The sequence below is a fragment of the Pseudophryne corroboree genome, chromosome 3 (genome assembly GCF_028390025.1).
Source record: "Pseudophryne corroboree isolate aPseCor3 chromosome 3, aPseCor3.hap2, whole genome shotgun sequence".
Lineage (NCBI taxonomy): Eukaryota > Metazoa > Chordata > Amphibia > Anura > Myobatrachidae > Pseudophryne > Pseudophryne corroboree.
This window is the reverse complement of record NC_086446.1, coordinates 67,237,055-67,259,765: the sequence shown is the minus strand read 5'-3', so window position 1 is coordinate 67,259,765 and position 22,711 is coordinate 67,237,055. Positions and strand designations below refer to the sequence as shown.

At 48.2% G+C, this 22,711-nt stretch overlaps 1 protein-coding gene across 1 annotated transcript in view; it reads right to left on the bottom strand.

Moving 5' to 3' along the window:
• LOC135054750 (oocyte zinc finger protein XlCOF7.1-like) overlaps window positions 1-22,711 on the bottom strand; it is a 55,928-nt gene that overhangs the window by 5,780 nt on the left and 27,437 nt on the right. Inside the window, exons 3-5 of the mRNA XM_063958056.1 lie at window positions 20,557-20,673; window positions 19,970-20,152; window positions 19,720-19,795 (exon numbers count right to left, since the gene is read on the bottom strand). Of these exons, the coding sequence (XP_063814126.1) occupies window positions 19,720-19,795; window positions 19,970-20,152; window positions 20,557-20,628 (331 nt within the window). The 5' untranslated portion in view covers window positions 20,629-20,673. The remainder of the gene's footprint in view (window positions 1-19,719; window positions 19,796-19,969; window positions 20,153-20,556; window positions 20,674-22,711) is intronic.

Below are 22,711 nucleotides of genomic sequence, written 5' to 3'. Positions count from 1 at the left end.
ATCTCTCGGAGTCAGCCTCAGCATTCCCTTGGCCATACCTCCTGTAGCCGCACGGCAGCCTGCCGCAATGTTATAGAGAAGACCCAACATAAGAAACATCCCCTCTCTCTCTAGGGTAATTCTATTGGATGCCAAGGTAACCGACCATTTCCGAATACAATCACTCCCCCATGCGCATGTAATGCAAATATCTTCAAAGCATATAAATAAAATATCACTTAGCTTCCTGTATACGATCCTTTGTGACAGGGCCCCGTGCAGACCAGGAGTTGACTTTCACTGTATTCTATCCGCGGCGGGAAAAGAATAAACACTCCGTCCCCTTGTGAGGATCCGAGACCAACTCGTCACGGCCGACCTAGAGCTTTATCAACAGAGCGACCAGCACATGAGAAGGAATACTTTTACTTCAGCATTCATTAGAAATCGTAATATGAATATACATATTGTAATACACATATACACACATATTATATATATATATATATATATATATATATATATATATATATACATATAATATATCATACATATAAGCGGATTGTCCGGAACCACCGGGTCCCTAGTGACATTAATGTGTTTCTGAATGTGTATGACCATGTACTAAATGCCCAAGTTGTGGATCTAACCAGGAAACCTTATGGTCGACATAAAACATAGTATTCGTCGACAGCAGGGAGTAGTAACCAGGCAAAATAACAGGGAAGAATACATATATAATTTTAATATCACTCCCCCACAAATACTACCAAGTCTGTGCTCGAGCTACAGGCCCATGGAACCGTACCATACATATACATATAAATATATATACAGGTATAAGTTAGTTACAGCATGTTAATTTACACCCAGTAAATAAGAATTACTTACCGATAATTCTATTTCTCATAGTCCGCAGTGGATGCTGGGGACTCCGTAAGGACCATGGGGAATAGCGGCTCCGCAGGAGACTGGGCACAAAAGTAAAAGCTTTAGGACTACCTGGTGTGCACTGGCTCCTCCCCCTATGACCCTCCTCCAAGCCTCAGTTAGGATACTGTGCCCGGACGAGCGTACACAATAAGGAAGGATATTGAATCCCGGGTAAGACTCATACCAGCCACACCAATCACACCGTACAACCTGTGATCTGAACCCAGTTAACAGCATGATAACAGAGGAGCCTCTGAAAAGATGGCTCACAACAATAATAACCCGATTTTTGTAACAATAACTATGTACAAGTATTGCAGACAATCCGCACTTGGGATGGGCGCCCAGCATCCACTACGGACTATGAGAAATAGAATTATCGGTAAGTAAATTCTTATTTTCTCTAACGTCCTAAGTGGATGCTGGGGACTCCGTAAGGACCATGGGGATTATACCAAAGCTCCCAAACGGGCGGGAGAGTGCGGATGACTCTGCAGCACCGAATGAGAGAACTCCAGGTCCTCCTCAGCCAGGGTATCAAATTTGTAGAATTTAGCAAACGTGTTTGCCCCTGACCAAGTAGCTGCTCGGCAAAGTTGTAAAGCCGAGACCCCTCGGGCAGCCGCCCAAGATGAGCCCACCTTCCTTGTGGAATGGGCATTTACAGATTTTGGCTGTGGCAGGTCTGCCACAGAATGTGCAAGCTGAATTGTACTACAAATCCAGCGAGCAATAGTCTGCTTAGAAGCAGGAGCACCCAGCTTGTTGGGTGCATACAGGATAAATAGCGAGTCAGATTTTCTGACTCCAGCCGTCCTGGAAACATATATTTTCAGGGCCCTGACTACGTCCAGCAACTTGGAGTCCTCCAAGTCCCTAGTAGCCGCAGGCACCACAATAGGCTGGTTCAAGTGAAATGCTGAAACCACCTTAGGGAGAAATTGAGGACGAGTCCTCAATTCTGCCCTGTCCGTATGAAAAATTAGGTAAGGGCTTTTATAGGATAAAGCCGCCAATTCTGAGACACGCCTGGCTGAAGCCAGGGCTAACAGCATTACCACCTTCCATGTGAGATATTTTAAGTCCACAGTGGAAAGTGGTTCAAACCAATGTGATTTTAGGAATCCCAAAACTACATTTAGATCCCAGGGTGCCACTGGAGGCACAAAAGGAGGTTGTATATGCAGTACCCCCTTGACAAACGTCTGTACTTCAGGAACTGAAGCCAGTTCTTTTTGGAAGAAAATCGACAGGGCCGAAATCTGAACCTTAATGGACCCTAATTTTAGGCCCATAGACAGTCCTGTTTGTAGGAAATGCAGGAAACGACCCAGTTGAAATTCCTCTGTAGGGGCCTTCCTGGCCTCGCACCACGCAACATATTTACGCCAAATACGGTGATAATGTTGCACGGTTACATCCTTCCTGGCTTTGATCAGGGTAGGGATGACTTCATCCGGAATGCCTTTTTCCTTCAGGATCCGGCGTTCAACCGCCATGCCGTCAAACGCAGCCGCGGTAAGTCTTGGAAGAGACAGGGTCCCTGCTGGAGCAGGTCCTTTCTTAGAGGTAGAGGCCACGGGTCCTCTGTGAGCATCTCTTGAAGTTCCGGGTACCAAGTCCTTCTTGGCCAATCCGGAGCCACGAGTATAGTCCTTACTCCTCTCCTTCTTATGATCCTCAGTACCTTGGGTATGAGAGGCAGAGGAGGGAACACATACACTGACTGGTACACCCATGGTGTTACCAGAGCGTCCACAGCTATTACCTGAGGGTCCCTTGACCTGGCGCAATATCTGTCTAGTTTTTTGTTGAGGCGGGACGCCATCATGTCCACCTTTGGTTTTTCCCAACGGTTCACAATCATGTGGAAGACTTCTGGGTGAAGTCCCCACTCCCCCGGGTGGAGGTCGTGTCTGCTGAGGAAGTCTGCTTCCCAGTTGTCCACACCCGGAATGAACACTGCTGACAGTGCTATCACATGATTTTCTGCCCAGCGAAGAATCCTTGCAACTTCTGTCATTGCCCTCCTGCTTCTTGTGCCGCCCTGTCTGTTTACGTGGGCGACTGCCGTGATGTTGTCCGACTGGATCAGCACCGGCTGACCTTGAAGCAGAGGTCTTGCTAGGCTCAGAGCATTGTAGATGGCTCTTAGCTCCAGGATATTTATGTGAAGTGATGTCTCCAGGCTTGACCACAAGCCCTGGAAATTTCTTCCCTGTGTGACTGCTCCCCAGCCTCTCAGGCTGGCATCCGTGGTCACCAGGACCCAGTCCTGAATGCCGAATCTGCGGCCCTCTAGAAGATGAGCACTCTGCAACCACCACAGGAGAGACACCCTTGTCCTTGGAGACAGGGTTATCCGCTGATGCATCTGAAGATGCGATCCGGACCATTTGTCCAGCAGATCCCACTGAAAAGTTCTTGCGTGGAATCTACCGAATGGAATCGCTTCGTAAGAAGCCACCATTTTTCCCAGGACCCTTGTGCATTGATGCACTGACACTTGGCCTGGTTTTAGGAGGTTCCTGACTAGCTCGGATAACTCCCTGGCTTTCTCCTCCGGGAGAAACACCTTTTTCTGGACTGTGTCCAGAATCATCCCTAGGAACAGCAGACGTGTCGTCGGAATCAGCTGCGATTTTGGAATATTTAGAATCCACCCGTGCTGTCGTAGCACTACTTGAGATAGTGCTACTCCGACCTCTAACTGTTCCCTGGACCTTGCCCTTATCAGGAGATCGTCCAAGTAAGGGATAATTAAGACGCCTTTTCTTCGAAGAAGAATCATAATTTCGGCCATTACCTTGGTAAAGACCCGGGGTGCCGTGGACAATCCAAACGGCAGCGTCTGAAACTGATAGTGACAGTTCTGTACCACAAACCTGAGGTACCCTTGGTGAGAAGGGCAAATTGGGACATGGAGGTAAGCATCCTTGATGTCCAGAGACACCATATAGTCCCCTTCTTCCAGGTTCGCTATCACTGCTCTGAGTGACTCCATCTTGAATTTGAACCTTTGTATGTAAGTGTTCAAGGATTTCAGATTTAAAATAGGTCTCACCGAGCCGTCTGGCTTCGGTACCACAAACAGCGTGGAATAATACCCCTTTCCCTGTTGTAGGAGGGGTACCTTGATTATCACCTGCTGGGAATACAGCTTGTGAATGGCTTCCAATACCGCCTCCCTGTCGGAGGGAGACGTTGGTAAAGCAGACTTCAGGAACCGGCGAGGGGGAGACGTCTCGAATTCCAATTTGTACCCCTGAGATACTACCTGCAGGATCCAGGGGTCCACTTGCGAGTGAGCCCACTGCGCGCTGAAATTCTTGAGACGACCCCCCACCGTACCTGAGTCCGCTTGTAAGGCCCCAGCGTCATGCTGAGGACTTGGCAGAAGCGGGGGAGGGCTTCTGTTCCTGGGAAGAGGCTGCCTGCTGCAGTCTTTTTCCCCTTCCTCTGCCCCGGGGCAGATATGAGTGGCCTTTTGCCCGCTTGCCCTTATGGGGACGAAAGGATTGAGCCTGAAAAGACGGTGTCTTTTTCTGCTGAGAGGTGACCTGGGGTAAAAAGGTGGATTTCCCAGCCGTTGCCGTGGCCACCAGGTCCGACAGACCGACCCCAAATAACTCCTCCCCTTTATACGGCAATACTTCCATATGCCGTTTGGAATCCGCATCACCTGACCACTGTCGCGTCCATAACCCTCTTCTGGCAGAAATGGACAGCGCACTTACTCTTGATGCCAGAGTGCAAATATCCCTCTGTGCATCTCGCATATATAGAAATGCATCCTTTAAATGCTCTATAGTCAATAATATACTGTCCCTGTCCAGGGTATCAATATTTTCAGTCAGGGAATCCGACCAAGCCACCCCAGCACTGCACATCCAGGCTGAGGCGATTGCTGGTCTCAGTATAACACCAGTATGTGTGTATATACTTTTTAGGATATTTTCCAGCTTTCTATCAGCTGGCACCTTGAGGGCGGCCGTATCCGGAGACGGTAACGCCACTTGTTTTGATAAGCGTGTGAGCGCCTTATCTACCCTAGGGGGTGTTTCCCAACGCGCCCTAACCTCTGGCGGGAAAGGGTATAATGCCAATAATTTTTTAGAAATTAGCAGTTTTTTATCGGGGGAAACCCACGCTTCATCACACACCTCATTTAATTCATCTGATTCAGGAAAAACTACGGGTAGTTTTTTCACACCCCACATAATACCCTTTTTTGTGGTACTTGTAGTATCAGAAATGTTCAAAACCTCCTTCATTGCCGTGATCATGTAACGTGTGGCTCTACTGGAAAATACGTTTGTTTCCTCACCGTCGACACTGGAGTCAGTGTCCGTGTCTGGGTCTGTGTCGACCATCTGAGGTAACGGGCGCTTTAGAGCCCCTGACGGTGTTTGAGACGCCTGGACAGGTATTAACTGTTTTTCCGGCTGTCTCATGTCGTCAACAGTCTTTTGTAAAGTGCTGACGCTATCACGTAATTCCTTCCATACGACCATCCAGTCAGGTGTCGACTCCCTAGGGGGTGACATCACTATTACAGGCAATTGCTCCGCCTCCATACCATTTTCTTCCTCATACATGTCGACACAACGTACCGACACACAGCACACACACAGGGAATGCTCTGATAGAGGACAGGACCCCACTAGCCCTTTGGGGAGATAGAGGGAGAGTTTGCCAGCACACACCAGAGCGCTATATATATACAGGGATAACCTTATATAAGTGTTTTTCCCTTATATAGCTGCTGTATTATTAATCTGCCAAATTTAGTGCCCCCCCTCTCTTGTTTTACCCTGTTTCTGTAGTGCAGGACTGCAGGGGAGAGTCAGGGAGCTTCCCTCCAACGGAGCTGTGAGGGAAAATGGCGCTTGTGTGCTGAGGAGATAGGCTCCGCCCCCTTCTCGGCGGCCTTTCTCCCGCTTTTTTAAGGAAAAACTGGCAGGGGTTAAATGCATCCATATAGCCCAGGAGCTATATGTGATGTATTTTTAGCCATCTAAGGTGTTTTTATTGCGTCTCAGGGCGCCCCCCCCCCAGTGCCCTGCACCCTCAGTGACCGGAGTGTGAAGTGTGCTGAGAGCAATGGCGCACAGCTGCGGTGCTGTGCGCTACCTTATTGAAGACAGGACGTCTTCTGCCGCCGATTTTCCGGACCTCTTCAGTCTTCTGGCTCTGTAAGGGGGCCGGCGGCGCGGCTCTGGGACCCATCCATGGCTGGGCCTGTGATCGTCCCTCTGGAGCTAATGTCCAGTAGCCTAAGAAGCCCAATCCACTCTGCACGCAGGTGAGTTCGCTTCTTCTCCCCTTAGTCCCTCGGTGCAGTGAGCCTGTTGCCAGCAGGTCTCACTGAAAATAAAAAACCTAAAACTAAACTTTTCACTAAGCAGCTCAGGAGAGCCACCTAGTGTGCACCCTTCTCGTTCGGGCACAAAAATCTAACTGAGGCTTGGAGGAGGGTCATAGGGGGAGGAGCCAGTGCACACCAGGTAATCCTAAAGCTTTTACTTTTGTGCCCAGTCTCCTGCGGAGCCGCTATTCCCCATGGTCCTTACGGAGTCCCCAGCATCCACTTAGGACGTTAGAGAAATAACAATTGGTGCCGACAGGGTCACCCACATACTACTGTGTCTCCCATACAGTGTTTACTTTTTGAAAAAGCATACAACTACCGACCTGCTGACACTTCATCTACTGAATCAAGTACCAACAGGAGTCGGCGATGCCGACAGAGAGATTCCCATAGCTGTTTGCGACAGAGCACTCACACATGTCGACACGTGTACTAAAACTATAGTGGGTATATCTGACAGGGAAAACACAGACACTTATGCACAACTCAATGACTACACGCCCATTATCTAATATAGTGCTATATTTTATTCTATATTGCACTAAATCACTGTGCCCCCCTTCGGTTTACACTGCTAGCTGTACACATTGCTTTGGCGGGGACTGTGGAGAAAATGGCGCTGTATCATGTTGTGAGGGCTAAGCCACGCCCCCTTCTCTGCGCACTTCGGCCCCGCTATTATTATACTGTTTTATACTGGCAGGGGTCCGTATACAGTGCCTATGCACTGTATACATGTTTAGCCAGGCTCATTGGAGAGGTATATTGCTGCCCAGGGCACCCCCCCTGCACCCTTGTAGTGCCGTTGGTGTGTGGGAGCAATGGCGCGCAGCACGACCGCTGCGCGGTACCTCTGACTCTCTGAAGTCTTCTGCCGTCACTGAAGTCTTCTGTTCTTCTCATACTCACCCGGCTTCTTTCTTCTGGCTTCTGTGAGGGGGGTGACGGCGCGGCTCCGGGAACAAGCAGCTAGGCGCACCAAGTGATCGAACCCTCTGGAGCTAATGGTGTCCAGTAGCCTAAGAAGCAGAGCCTTTAACTCAGAAGAAGTAGGTCTGACTTCTCTCCCCTCAGCCCCACGATGCAGGGAGCCTGTAGCCAGCAGGTCTCCCTGAAAATAAAAAACTTAACATAAAGTCTTTTCAGAGAAACTCAGGAGAGCTCCCCTGTGTGTGTCCAGTCTCTCCTGGGCACAGAATCTAACTGGGGTCTGGAGGAGGGGCATAGAGGGAGGAGCCAGTTCACACCCATTCAAAGTCTTATAGTGTGCCCATGTCTCCTGCGGATCCCGTCTATATCCCATGGTCCTTACGGAGTCCTCAGCATCCTCTAGGACGTATGAGAAAGAAATGTTCCATCACTAGATTATTAAAAACAATAAAAAGGTTGCCCTAATCATTTTATCATTCATTAAGTAATTTCTTATTATAAAAGTCATATAATGGGGGCGTGGCCTGGCTATCCAGATGGCATACATAATTTAGGTGCTGCTGCTAATTTCCTCATCCTCTCTCCGAGCCTGGACACTTCCATTATCTGTGGTCTGTGTCATCCAACCCTTCAAGCGGTGGGATCTCCACCAGTCACACTCTAGCGCTGCTCTCGGCTAATATTAATTTTGGCGAAAATTTTGACTGAAAGTATTCATTGACTACAGTTTATTTCAGGAATAAAATTAGACTAAAATGAAAACGGAGATCCACTGACTAAATCTTTACTAAAACAAAACAAAAATAGCAACTAATGGGCCCTACACACTTAAAGATTTCACTGAACGATATGAACGTTCTCGTTCATTAATGAACGAGAACTCGTTCATACCGTTCAGTGTGTAGCCACCAACGATGAACGATGCGCGGCCCCACGCTCGTTCACCGTTGGTGCCGGGTCGCTTATGAATGCAAGCCAATATAGACAATCTCGTCCATATTAGTATGCACTGCTATGGAGCCGCGTGACGTGAGGAGTGAAAAAACTTCACTCCCGGCGTCGCCATACACCCCCAACCCCCCCGGCCGCCGGGCAGAGGAGTGTGTAGGGTCCAAAAGACTAAAATAAAATTTCAAATCCTTGTCAAAAATCAAACACTGGAAGTAGGGTTTTACATTTTTAAAAAACAATTATGTGTTCTAGATATTTGCAGAAAATAAATATGAGCTGCTGTGAAGGAAATAGGATTGCGTATTGCACTGGTTTGTTCTAACAAACTTAGGGGTCTTTGTACTAAGCCTTGCAGACAGATAAACCTGACCAAGATAAAGTACCAACCAATCAGCTCCTAACCGTCATGTTACAGATGGTGTTTAAAAAATGACAGTTAGAAGCTGGTTGGCTGGTACTTTATCTCCATCCACTTTATCTCTATCCAAGTCTTAGTATATAGACCCCTTAAGGCAGGCATTTCCAAAGTCCGGCCCGGGGGCCTATTGCAGCCCATGCTCAAATTTCCCCCGGCCCTCAGCCTCTGTGAAAGCTACTTTAGGGGAGTTGGCTGGCGTCTGAAGGCTAGAGTTCGTGTCTCCGCTGAGCTTCTAAAAGGGCTACCCATAAACAGCTAAAGCAGACATCTACTCCCCGCTAAGCCCACTCTACTGCTGACCCGTTATTGAGGAGACCGGAGGGGACTGAGCAGCGGATCCGGGGAGTGTATAAACTCGCTCCTGTGGGTTGCGGCCTTACCTTGGCTCCTCAGCACAGTGCGCTCCGTCCGTGGGAATCCCGGACCACACGGAGAGACCCAGCATGACGTGAAGCGGATAGCGATGTCCTCCGCTAGACGTCCTCGCTCTGCTGGACCCCTGCTTCTGCCGTGGATTGGCAGTGAATGGCCGGCTAGTTTACTGTGCTCCCCTGGGACTCTGCAGTGCGACTGGGATGGCACACATGCGGCGGTGGCCATCTTGAAAAGATCTGTGATCCTAATTTCTGCTGCGGAGTACACTGGGCTCCACAAGGATAGACATTGGGGTGTAGAGTAGGATCTTGATCCGAAGCACCAACAGGCTCAAAAGCTTTGACCTTCTTCCCAAGATGCATAGCGCCGCCTCCTATATCACCCAGCCTCCGTGCACAGGAGCTCAGTTTGTAGTTGGTGCTTGCAGTGCAAGCATGTAATAGGAAGAGCTGCCCACAGCAGCTCTATAAAAGCTTTTTCTGAGGAAAAAAGAAGACTACAAGGGCTGCAGCAGAGGCACAGATTGTGCTGGTTGTCAGTAGACATTGCCTGCTGCAGCTCCATCTCTCCCCCAGCGGCGCTGTACACTCCAGAGCCCTGGTTGCCGGGTACCTACAGCGGAGGCTCCGGTTTTCTTCACGTTAGACACACACGGCTGGGGCTCTCCAGGATCACGTGGCCGCGCTTAGGGAGGTGGTAAGTGGGTCCTGCTTGCGGGACCCGGTCTTTATCGCGATCCGGCGCGGTCAGTGGGAGGCGGGCCGCGCGCGCTGGCGGTGGACACTGTGGCAGTACAGGCGATCCCACTAGATCACCAGGGCATGGGCGCAGGTCAGGTTCTCTCTCTAAACCGATTTTTATATCGCCCACAGTACCCGGTGGTTTTGCCAGCAGAGGGGATAAGACCTGAAGCCCCTCCCCCAGGGCGCCATTTCCAGCAAGTGTTCCCGCCCTGGAGCTGCATTTCTGTCTTTTCCTCACTCCCTGTCAGTGTCTGCGGTGTCATTATCCCTCAGCTCACTGTTCCTGGGACTGCTTGGGCAAATCCTCCTATGTAAAGCCGCCTGGTTGTCAGTGCTGTGACTTTACATGATACTTAAGTATTCTACCTGCCTTTTTAGACAGTGATAGTTAAGAAAGAGTGCACTTAGTCAGGGTTTTCTAGTACAATTACCCTGTGATATACATACAGTTCTTACTGTGTAGTGTTATATCTATTGTTATATAGCTGTGTAAGCTAGTCCAGTGCATTATTATTGTCTGTAATAACCTCTGCGTTGTACAAACTGTGACTTTCTGTGTGTGCATTTGATAGCTGAGTGGTGTCCATTTCGTGTCTTTCACTCAACCTGCTATCCCAATATTCTATAACCAGAGGGGGCTTGGTGCGTCAGGTGTTATCTAATATAGGATTTTCACAAAGATATACTGTATTACGTATTTTTCTCTGTGATTTAGTCACCATATCTCTCCTTTATCTCTGCTGGTGCTGACTACACTGCGCAGGGGTTTGGGTTTAGGGATATAGTGCTGCTGATAATTGTACTGTGTTACCTCATACTGCAAGTTATATCATGTCAGCTTCTGAGGGTAACGGTTCTGGGGCGGAACACACTGCTGGTGTTGCTGAAGCCACAGGCACATATGAGGAGAATATAGCAGCTGTGGGCTCTGGATCTGGGGGCTCTTTGCCCCTCAGTGGGACTGTGGCAACGGAGGTACATACTGACCCACCGTGGGCCGCTTTTTCCACGCTTCTGCATACGCTAGTTCATAAACTAACACCCCCTATGGGACCCCCAATGCCGGTACAACCGTATGTGGTCCCTGCAGCTAACCTGCCGTGGGCGGACGCTTTATCTGCTCAATTAAAGAAGTTGAACCAGTCTGCCGTGGGCGGACGCTTTATCTGCTCAATTAAAGAAGTTGAACCAGTCCTTGACTACTAAAAAGTCTGACCAACACTCGCCTAAGTCCAAGAGGTCCTCTAAGCGAGCGCTTGTTTCCTCACAATCCACTGCTGTCACTGACACCTCGTCTGATGAAGACACTGACCCCACAGGTTCTGACTCAGATACGGCTGATGGGGAGGGTAGTTCACATGTGGATGTTCCTGATCTTTTGGAGGCTATTAAGTTAATTCTGCAGATTACGGATGATCCCGAGCCATCCGTCCCTCCTAAGAAACCAGATAGGTTCAAGCGTCAGAAGGTGGTTAAACAAGTTTTACCTCACTCTGATCACCTAGTGGATATACGTCAGGAACCCTGGGAAAACCCGGGTACGAAGTTTGTGCCTCAAAAGAAGATGCTGGCTCGCTATCCCCTCGCGCCAGAGCTGTCTAAGAATTGGGAAACGCCTCCTCCAGTGGACTCACATGTGGCTAGGATGGTGGTTTCCTCAGCTCTATCTGTCACTACCGTCACGTCTCTAAAAGAGCCTATGGATAAACGTGTGGAGGGTTGTCTGAAAGCAATTTACACCCTCATGGGTGCTGCACAAAGGCCCACTATTGCAGCTACATGGGCTGCAGAGGCTATTGAAGCATGGGCCTTGGAGTTAGAAGCTGAAATCTCCTCTGACCATGCTAGACAATGCTTGTCATATATTGTCACAGCTTCTCGATATATTAAAGAGGCGGCTTCTGATGCCGGTATCCTAGCAGCCAAGGCCTCTACTATGTCAGTCCTGGCTCGCCGGATATTGTGGCTGAGATCCTAGTCTGTGGATCTGGACTCTAGAAAAACCTTGGAGGTACTCCCTTTCAAGGGAGATATTTTGTTTGGGGAGGACTTAAATAAGATAGTGGCTGACTTGGCTACTGCCAAAACTGCCTAATACCGTTCCTTCTGTGTCGAAGGCTAAAGGTACGTCCTTTCGCCCCTTTCGTCCTCCAGGTAAAGCAAAAGGTCAGGCGTACCATAAGCAGGCCCGCACTTCCAAACCTGGTAAGCCGAAGCCCAAAAGAGCCTGGGCTGCCCGTCAGCCAGCTGCCAAGAACGATAAGCCTGCCGCATGACGGGGCGGGCCTCCCCCTGGGGGATCTCAGGGTGGGGGGCCGGCTTCTAGGGTATACCCAGGAATGGTTGAAGACCACTTCAGATGCCTGGGTACGGGAAGTGGTCACTCGAGGTTACGCCATAGCCTTCAAAAACCGACCCCCTCATCGGTTTTACCAGACAGACGTCCCTTTGGACCAGACAAAGGCAAAAACTCTAAACTCGGTGGTACAGACCCTCCTGGATACAGGAGTCGTAGTACGGGTGCCCCTTGCTCAGAGGAGCCGGGGGTACTATTCTCCCGAAACAGAATGGGTCCTCCCGGACCATTGTCAACCTCAAGGCATTGAACAAGTTTGTGAAGATTTCCAAGTTCCGTATGTAAACCCTTCTCTCTATAGTTCTGGCCTTGGAACCTGGGGACTGCATGGTCTTCCTGGACATACAGGATGCTTACCTGCATATTCGTATAGCAGTGTCACATCAACAATACCTGAGGTTTGCTATTGGCAACATCCATTACCAGTTTCGGCATTACCTTTTGGTTTAACAACGGCTCCGCGAGTCTTCACCAAAAACTATGGCGGTGAGGATGGTGGTACTCTGCCGTCAAGGGGTCAGGATACAGCCGTATCTGGACGACTTGTTAATCCTGGCAGATTCCCCAGATCTTCTCCTACGTCATCTGGATATGAAGGTCCGGTTTCTACAAGCCCACGGGTGGCTCATCAACTGGAAGAAATCCTCCCTGGTCCCTGCTCAGAGCATGGTGCATCTGGGAGCGCTGTTGGACACTCACAACCAGAGGTTGTTCTTGTCTCAGGAGAAAGTCCTGAAGCTTCAGGACAGGATTCGTTGCTTCCTTTCTCGTCCGCAAGTGTCGATACATTCGGCAATGCAGGTGCTGGGCCTCATGGTATCAGCATTCGACATGGTGGAGTATGCTCAATTCCATTCTCGCCCCCTCCAGAGGCTAATTCTAGACAAGTGGGGCGGCCTGCCTCACCGGATCAGGTCTCACATGAACTCATTGACTCCGGAGGTTCGTCTGTCGCTGCTCTGGTGGCTCCAGGACCAACAATTGTGCAGGGGCCGTCCATTCTGGAAATCCAACTGGGTCCTGTTGACGACAGATGCCAGTCTAAGAGGTTGGGGTGCGGTGCTGGAGTAGCACTCCCTTCATGGTCGGTGGACCAAGGAATCTCTCCTCTCGATCAACATTCAGAAATTGCGGGCGGTCTTCAATGCGTTGAACCTGGCCCAGCTTTTAATTCACAACTGTCCTGTTCAAGTACAGTCGGACAACGCCACCACAGTGGCTTACATAAATCATCAAGGTGGCACTCGAAGCCGTTTGGCAATGAAGGAAGTCTCACGGATTCTACGTTGGGCGGAACGCCATCTACCGGCAATATCGGCAATATTCATTCCGGGAGTCCTGAATTGGGAAGCGGACTTTCTCAGTCGTCAGGACGTGCATGCCGGCGAGTGGGGCCTCCATCCAGAAGTGTTTCAACTCCTCGTGGAAAAGAGGGGTCTTCCAGATGTGGATCTGATGGCGTCTCGACACAATCACAAGGTTCCGGTCTTCAGAGAAAGGACAAGGGATCCTCAAGCAGCATTCGTGGATTCGCTAGCGGTGCCGTGGAGGTTTCGGTTGCCGTACGCGTTCCCTCCGGTGTCACTCCTGCCCAGGGTAATTCGGAAGTTCAAGCAAGAAAAAGGAAATCTGCTTCTCATAGCTCCGGCGTGGCCCAGACGGCACTGGTTCTCAGACCTGCAGGGCCTATCGTCAGAGCGTCCAATTCTACTTCCACAACGCCCAGACCTCCTCGTACAGGGCCCCTGTGTCTACCAGGACCTAGCCAGGCTGTCTTTGACGGTGTGGCTCTTGAAGTTTCCGTCTTGAGGGCTAAGGGTTTTTCTGAAGAGGTCATTAAAACTATGGAGGTCATTCCGAGTTGTTCGCTCGCAAGCGGATTTTAGCAGATTTGCTCATGCTAAGCCGCCGCCTACTGGGAGTGAATCTTAGCATCTTAAAATTGCGAACGATGTATTCGCAATATTGCGATTACACACCTCGTAGCAGTTTCTGAGTAGCTCCAGACTTACTCGGCATCTGCGATCATTTCACTGCTTGTCGTTCCTGGTTTGACGTCACAAACACACCCAGCGTTCGCCCAGACACTCCTCCGTTTCTCCGGCCACTCCTGCGTTTTTTCCGGAAACTGTAGCGTTTTTTCCCACACGCCCATAAAACGGCCTGTTTCCGCCCAGTAACACCCATTTCCTGTCAATCACATTACGATCGCCAGAACGATGAAAAAGCCGTGAGTAAAATTACTAAGTGCATAGCAAATTTACTTGGCGCAGTCGCAGTGCGAACATTGCGCATGCGCATTAAGCGGAAAATCGCTGCGATGCGAAGATTTTTACCGAGCGAACAACTCGGAATGAGGGCCTATGTTGCGGGCACGGAAACCGGCTTCTGCTCGGATTTACCATAGGGTCTGGCATTCCTACTTTGTTTGGTGCGCATCTAACAATTATGACGCTTCCAAGTTTAGTACAGCCAAGCTTTTGGCTTTTCTGCAGCAAGGTCTAGAGTTAGGCCTGCGTCTGGCCTCCCTCAAGGTTCATATTTCTGCCTTGTCGGTGTGGTTTCAGAGAAAAATTGCGACTTTACCTGATGTTCATACTTTCACTCAGGTTGTGTTGCGTATCCAACCTCCCTATGTCCCGCCTGTGGCTCCTTGGGACTTGTCGGTGGTTTTGGAGGCGTTGCAAGAGCCTCCATTTGAACCCCTTGGTTCAGCTGACCTTAAGTGGCTTTCCTTTAAGGTGGTGTTCTTGCTGGCTATTGCCTCTGCTAGAAGAGTGTCGGATCTGGGTGCCTTGTCTTGTAGTTCCCCATATCTGATTTCTCACCGTGACCGGGCGGTTCTTAGGACTCGTCCCGGATATTTATCTAAGGTGGTTTCTTCGTTCCACCTTAATCAGGAGATTGTGGTTCCGGCCTTTGTCTCTCCTGATTTGTCTTCCAAAGAGCGGTCTTTGGATGTGGTACGGGCTCTCCGTATCTATGTGAAGAGAACTGCTTCTGTTAGGAAATCTGATTCTCTCTTTATTCTGTTTGGATTTCACAAACGGGACTGGCCTGCTCACAAGCAGACTTTGGCCAGATGGATTAGAATGGTGATTGCACATGCTTATGTGAGGGCTGGTCTGTCAGCTCCTGCTCACATTACGGCCCATTCTACTCTGTCTGTGGGACCTTCTTGGGCGGCCCGCCGTGGTGCGACCCTTGAACAATTGTGCATTGCGGCTACGTGGTCCTCAGTGAACACGTTCATTAGGTTCTATGCCTTCGATACCGCCGCTTCCCAGGATGCTTCCTTTGGACGCCGGGTTCCCTTGCCAGCTACTGTGCGTCCCCTCCCATAATGAACTGCTTTAGGACATCCCCAATGTCTATCCTTGTGGACCCCAGTGTACCCCGCAGCAGAAAACGAGTTTTATGGTAAGAACTTACCTTTGTTAAAACTCTTTCTGCGAGGTACACTGGGCTCCACAAGGCGCCCACCCTGACTCACTTAGCCTCTTTGGGTTGGTATGGCATTAGCCGCTGACACTTCTCCTGTCGGGAGAGTGTGGTGTTTGTGGCAACTGGCAGTTGTCGTCTCTTTTACTTGCTACTGCATTTGGCTGGTTAACAAAACTGAGCTCCTGTGCACGAAGGCGGGGTGATATAGGAGGCGGCGCTATGCATCTTGGGAAGAAGGTCAAAGCTTTTGAGCCTGTTGGTGCTTCGGATCAAGATCCTACTCTACACCCCAATGTCTATCCTTGTGGAGCCTAGTGTACCTCGCAGAAAGAGTTTTAACAAAGGTAAGTTCTTACCATAAAACTCGTTTTTATGTTCTCCCCCAACTAAACAATATATATATATATATATATATATATATATATATATATATATATATATATATATATATATCTTTCTATATATATCAAGGCGCACTATTACTGGGACCCCCTCTTCTATATCTGGATAGGTGTGTGCTATATCTGGATCCTTTATAACTGAACAGTGCCAGCCCTTATTTACATGTTATAAATATATGCTATGCCATCCTGGCACTCTGACCATAACAACCAAGCACTGGATGACACCCTGCAGGCTAGTGTTTATCCCTGTCTTGTCACTCTGCTCAGGGTTGCATGTGTTATATATGACTCTTTTTGCCATCATCTGAGCCTGGGAGAGAGCCTGTCACAAATGCAGCCTAATACCACACATTTCCCATCGCTGCTGGAAATAATGACCAGTTTTCCAGAGAATAATATCAGTGCACAAATGAGGAGGTATGCAGGATACATCTCATCTCTGGCTGAGGAGTTTCAACAGCGCTTTCAGGATTTTGCAGTTAAGGAGATCACACTTTTTTCCTCTCCTTTCTCCGTGGTTCCGGATAATGCTCCAGACCACCTGCAGAAGGAGCTCATTGAGCTGCATTGAGACGCCGAGTGTCGCAGTCGGTACCAACAGCTCCCTCTTGTCAACTTTTACCGCCAGCTGGATAAAGGCAGGTACCAAGAGACTCGAACATTTGCTAAAAAAATGCTGAGGTTGTTTGGCTCGACATACTTGTGCGAGAAGACATTCTCGGTTATGAACCATAACAAAAACTGCATGAGGACAAGACTAAATGACCCTCACCTGCGTGACATCTTGCGCATCAAAACCACTGTGTCTTTGAGCCAGACCTGGCCTATTTACTGCAGTCTAGAACTCAGTATCACCCTTCACATTAGAGCAGGTAAGACAAGTTATTTGTTTAGTCTTCTGAGGTGATTGATGGTTCAAAGAATGTCAGGCTGAATGGTCAGCCCCCCACATTTTCACCTCACCAAATCTGGCACTCTTTGCAAAAAGTTTGGACACCCCTGTCTTAGACCATCTCCTACCACATTCAGTCCTGAAATATCTCCAGGATCAGATTCTTTCTCACCCTGAAGGCAACTAAGACCCTCACCCACTCACAGGTCATCTCTAGACTGGACTATTGTAACTTCCTTTTATCTGACCTCCTTGACTTCCACCTCACTCCACTCCAATCTGTCCTCCATGCTGCTGCTTCCTCTACAAACGTACTGCATTTGCCTCCCCACTCCTACAGGTCCAACACTGGCTCCCATTCCCTTTCAGAAGCCAATACAAACTCCTCACACTTCCCTATAAAGCCCTCGCACAATCCTCTCCTCTCTCCATCTCTGACCTTATCGCCACACTACCGGCTGCCTACTTTGTTCCACAAGTGAATGCTTCCTCTACTGCCGATTAGTTCCTCCCACTCCAGCATTCAAACTTTTATCTGTGCTGCTCCCTACCACTGGAACTCTCTCACCCTCCCTATCAGACCCTCCACCTCTCTACAAAGCTTCAAAAAGTCTATCAAAACCCCTGTTTAATTTATTAAAGCCTACCAGCTCTAATCCTAAACCACCACTCTAGTTACACAACGGGGCACATAGATTAATCTAACTACACTATGAGAAAAATAGAAGGCCTCTCAGGAATTGCAAGTTACCATATTAAAATATAGACACCATTAAAATGTCTCGAGTCTGTGGTCAAACCATGTTGAATTCTAGATTGGTATTTTTTAAACACTAATAACAGGGGAGAGTGTTTGGGCAACAATTTCTCTAATTTAAAAAACTTGTGGAAATATATACTTTTCCTACCAGCTTTTTGAACTATTTATATACAATCATCTATCTCGTTTTCTATGCTGGGAACGCATTTTTCTTACCCAAGATGTGACCAAAACACGTATCCCATTCTCTCATCATCTCCTGACCTGTGTCGCAACCTATAAGGCCTCTCTCTCTTCCATCATACCGTCTTCAATTAATCCTAAATGTTGTGGCACAACGGATCTTCCTCTCTCGATCCACCCTTCTGAAAATTCCTGCACCGATCCCTGCTAAAGTCCAAACACCCACCCCTCACCTAAAAAAGTCCTCAAAATCACGTCCTCACACCCCATGTAAAAATAATTTCACCTGTTTATACGTATGTACCTCTGACTTGCAACTCACACCCTCCGATAACCACCTTAATGTCCCGCCTCTTTATAACAGTCCACCCTAAACACACCCATACATCCACACTAGTACACACTCCCTACTTTACGCTGAGAGCCAACAATCCACGGAATTACAATGGGACAATTGCATGTGTGTCAATAAGGTGAATAATATTTATGGAGGGGGCCTTTCTTGACATCCTTATGAAGAGAAGCCGCATGGTGAAACACGTAGTAAGAAACAGGTTAGGAGATTGACATCCTGTTCCACCTTTTCCATTATTTCCAAGATGCTGTAAAGCAGTTCAATAGTCGAAGTGCCAGGGAGTTACTGACGGGATTTATAAAAAGCTGGTGTGATACTATCAGGACCTAGGGCTTTCCACAGAGGGCATGATTAAATAGCCATCGTCATCTCTTCCATGTCTAGCATTGCTTGTGGGAAAGCCATGCCATCTAGATAACGATTTATAGAATTTAGGGGTCTGTTAACGTAGCAGAGAAAAGCCCTGTTTTGCGTTAAACAGGGCTTTTTTCTGCCTAGTGCAATTCATAGAGCGTGTTACCGTGGAGAAGTCCCTGACTTTCCCAGCGGCACCCCCGCTCTGTGCCTGAATCGTAGCACCATACTTTTGTATGGCGAGTGCGATTCAGAAAGGAACAGAAAGCTCAGCTTTCCGCTACTCTATGGAGTTCATGTTCGCCATCTCAGAATGGCGTAACATGAACCTCGGTGCGGAGATGGCAGGGAAGCTCAATGCTTCCCTGCTCGGCACCCAGCACTGACTCGCCACTGCGGTCTGCCGGGAGGTCACCAGGCTGCGCATGTGCAGTGGGACACACCGGCTCACTGCACGCATCGGAGAGGGGGACCGCCGGAGAAGACCTCACCGCTGGACCCCTGGATTCCGCTTCACATCGTCGGAAGGGTGAGTATACATGAATTGCTACTTGTTACAGCTATACATCACATCGAAGTGATAGAATATATAGTGATGAGTAGCAATTCAATTTTAATTTTCTCAATGAATAGACCCCTTAACGCTTGTGTGTAAGAGTAGAACTTTATGATAGAGTATACTTCTCTTGAACCCTATAATTAATTAGAACAGGAGTGGTCATAATAGCACAATATGTGTCTATAATAAAACCAATAAAGGGAATACTTACAACCCATTTACACAACATAGCCATTATTTTTGGCCATAACTATGCAAAGAACCTCTCTCAAAATGCAAAATTTTATTGCAATGATTATTATTAATCACTTGGTAGTGTTTGAATTGTGCACCTGCAACCTTTGTCTTTGTATACAATATCTTCCTATCGGTGGCAGATGTAATAAGGTGTATTGTTTCCCTTGCTCCTAATCTATATTTTTTAGTTCTGCGAGGGGTTTATGCTGTTTCTGTATCACTATCATACCCAGCTAATGGAGTTCTGAATCAAAACAGAGACTCCTCCAAGATAATTGGAGTAAAGAGAATTACGCATCATACGAGATCTGGGTCTTACCAGAGATATAACAGCTGTCTATTCAAGTAGTATTAGGATTTAAAACACCACGTATGTTTTATATTTAGAAAGAAGGCTGTAGAGGGTTTCATTTTCTTAATGGATATATGGGTATGGTACTTAAACAAGAATGACAAAACAGAGATTTGCTCTTACCTTGCAATCTGATGAGTGGGTGATTCTCTGCTATAATTTCCTTGTACTGATACGTGTTCCCTAAATACTTCCACACCTAAATGGAGAAATAGAAAGTGACTCCCTGACACCTTATAGGAACCTGACACACACACACACACACACACACACACACACACACACACACACACACACACACACACACACACACACACACACACACACACACACACACACACACACACACACACGTCACAGCCCTAGCAGTCACCTCTCCAGTCAGCAGATGAATGATCTTGTTGCTGAGCCCCAGGATCTTCTGGTCACTGAGTTTCTCATGAGTCACTGAGTGAGGTGGAGGCTCCATGATGGGTCTCCTGGTCCTGCTCAGTCCTCCACGTAGACACCCCTGGGGTTTTACATGCTCACCAAGCGTTTTCACAACTGTGTAGTCCTGTGTTTTGAAAATATCAGAGATATATACACAATGTACAAACATGTCTCTCTTCTGACTGAAATACATTCACCGACTAGATCCTTCCACTTCACTAATATGTTGTGTCCCTGAGGTTCTGTATAACCCAAAACATTTTGTACATCTCAATTTAATGACAATTGTTCTCTTAGTATTTTCTATATTAATACTGTTCATATTTCTATTTTTATTTAAAGATAAGTGTGATGTCACTGTGACGCTCCCAGACTCCCTCACCTCCCCAGTCAGGTCCATGTGTTAGTAATAGAGATAAGAGTGACGTTACTGTGACGCTCCCAGACTCCCTCACCTCCCCAGTCAGGTCCCTGTGTTAGTAATAGAGATAAGAGTGATGTCACTGTGACACTATTAGACCCCCTCACCTCTCCGCTCAGCATACAGACAATATCCACAGTGAGTTTTAAGATTGTCTGAGCTACTGGATCTGTGTCCATCCTTGGGAAAGATGTTTGGCTGTATGACGATCCACAAGGGTGGCTCTATTGAAAGAGAAACAAAAATTACTACAATAAACTATATGATGATAAAAACACATAGTAAAAATAAGAATTTACTTACCGATAATTCTATTTCTCATAGTCCGTAGTGGATGCTGGGGACTCCGAAAGGACCATGGGGGATAGCGGCTCCGCAGGAGACTGGGCACAAAAGTAAAAGCTTTAAGACTACCTGGTGTGCACTGGCTCCTCCCCCTATGACCCTCCTCCAAGCCTCAGTTAGGATACTGTGCCCGGACAAGCATACACAATAAGGAAGGATTTTGAATCCCGGGTAAGACTCATACCAGCCACACCAATCACACCGTACAACTTGTGATCTGAACCCAGTTAACAGCATGATAACAGAGGAGCCTCTGAAAAGATGGCTCACAACAATAATAACCCGATTTTTTGTAACAATAACTATGTACAAGTATTGCAGACAATCCGCACTTGGGATGGGCGCCCAGCATCCACTACGGACTATGAGAAATAGAATTATCGGTAAGTAAATTCTTATTTTCTCTGATGTCCTAGTGGATGCTGGGGACTCCGAAAGGACCATGGGGATTATACCAAAGCTCCCAAACGGGCGGGAGAGTGCGGATGACTCTGCAGCACCGAATGAGAGAACTCCAGGTCCTCCTCAGCCAGGGTATAAAATTTGTAGAATTTAGCAAACGTGTTTGCCCCTGACCAAGTAGCTGCTCGGCAAAGTTGTAAAGCCGAGACCCCTCGGGCAGCCGCCCAAGATGAGCCCCTTTCCGTGTGGAATGGGCTTTTACAGATTTTGGCTGTGGCAGGCCTGCCACAGAATGTGCAAGCTGAATTGTACTACAAATCCAACGAGCAATAGTCTGCTTAGAAGCAGGAGCACCCAGCTTGTTGGGTGCATACAGGATAAACAGCGAGTCAGATTTTCTGACTCCAGCCGTCCTGGAAACATATATTTTCAGGGCCCTGACTACGTCCAGCAACTTGGAATCCTCCAAGTCCCTAGTAGCCGCAGGCACCACAATAGGCTGGTTTAAGTGAAATGCTGAAACCACCTTAGGGAGAAATTGAGGACGAGTCCTCAATTCTGCCCTGTCCGTATGAAAAATTAGGTAAGGGCTTTTATAGGATAAAGCCGCCAATTCTGAGACACGCCTGGCTGAGGCCAGGGCTAACAGCATTACCACTTTCCATGTGAGATATTTTAAGTCCACAGTGGTGAGTGGTTCAAACCAATGTGATTTTAGGAACCCCAAAACTACATTGAGATCCCAAGGTGCCACTGGAGGCACAAAAGGAGGCTGTATATGCAGTACCCCCTTGACAAACGTCTGGACTTCAGGAACTGAAGCTAGTTCTTTTTGGAAGAATATTGACAGGGACGAAATATGAACCTTAATGGACCCTAATTTTAGGCCCATAGACAGTCCTGTTTGCAGTAAATGCAGGAAACGACCCAGTTGAAATTCCTCTGTAGGGGCCTTCCTGGCCTCACACCACGCAACATATTTACGCCAAATACGGTGATAATGTTGCACAGTTACATCCTTCCTGGCTTTGATCAGGGTAGGGATGACTTCATCCGGAATGCCTTTTTCCTTCAGGATCCGGCGTTCAACCGCCATGCCGTCAAACGCAGCCGCGGTAAGTCTTGGAACAGACATGGTCCCTGCTGGAGCAGGTCCTTTCTTAGAGGTAGAGGCCACGGGTCTTCCGTGAGCATCTCTTGAAGTTCCGGGTACCAAGTCCTTCTTGGCCAATCCGGAGCCACGAGTATAGTCCTTACTCCTCTCCTTCTTATGATTCTCAGTACCTTGGGTATGAGAGGCAGAGGAGGGAACACATACACTGACTGGTACACCCACGGTGTTACCAGAGCGTCCACAGCTATTGCCTGAGGGTCCCTTGACCTGGCGCAATATCTGTCCAGTTTTTTGTTGAGGCGGGACGCCATCATGTCCACCTTTGGTTTTTCCCAACGGTTCACAATCATGTGGAAGACTTCTGGGTGAAGTCCCCACTCCCCCGGGTGGAGATCGTGTCT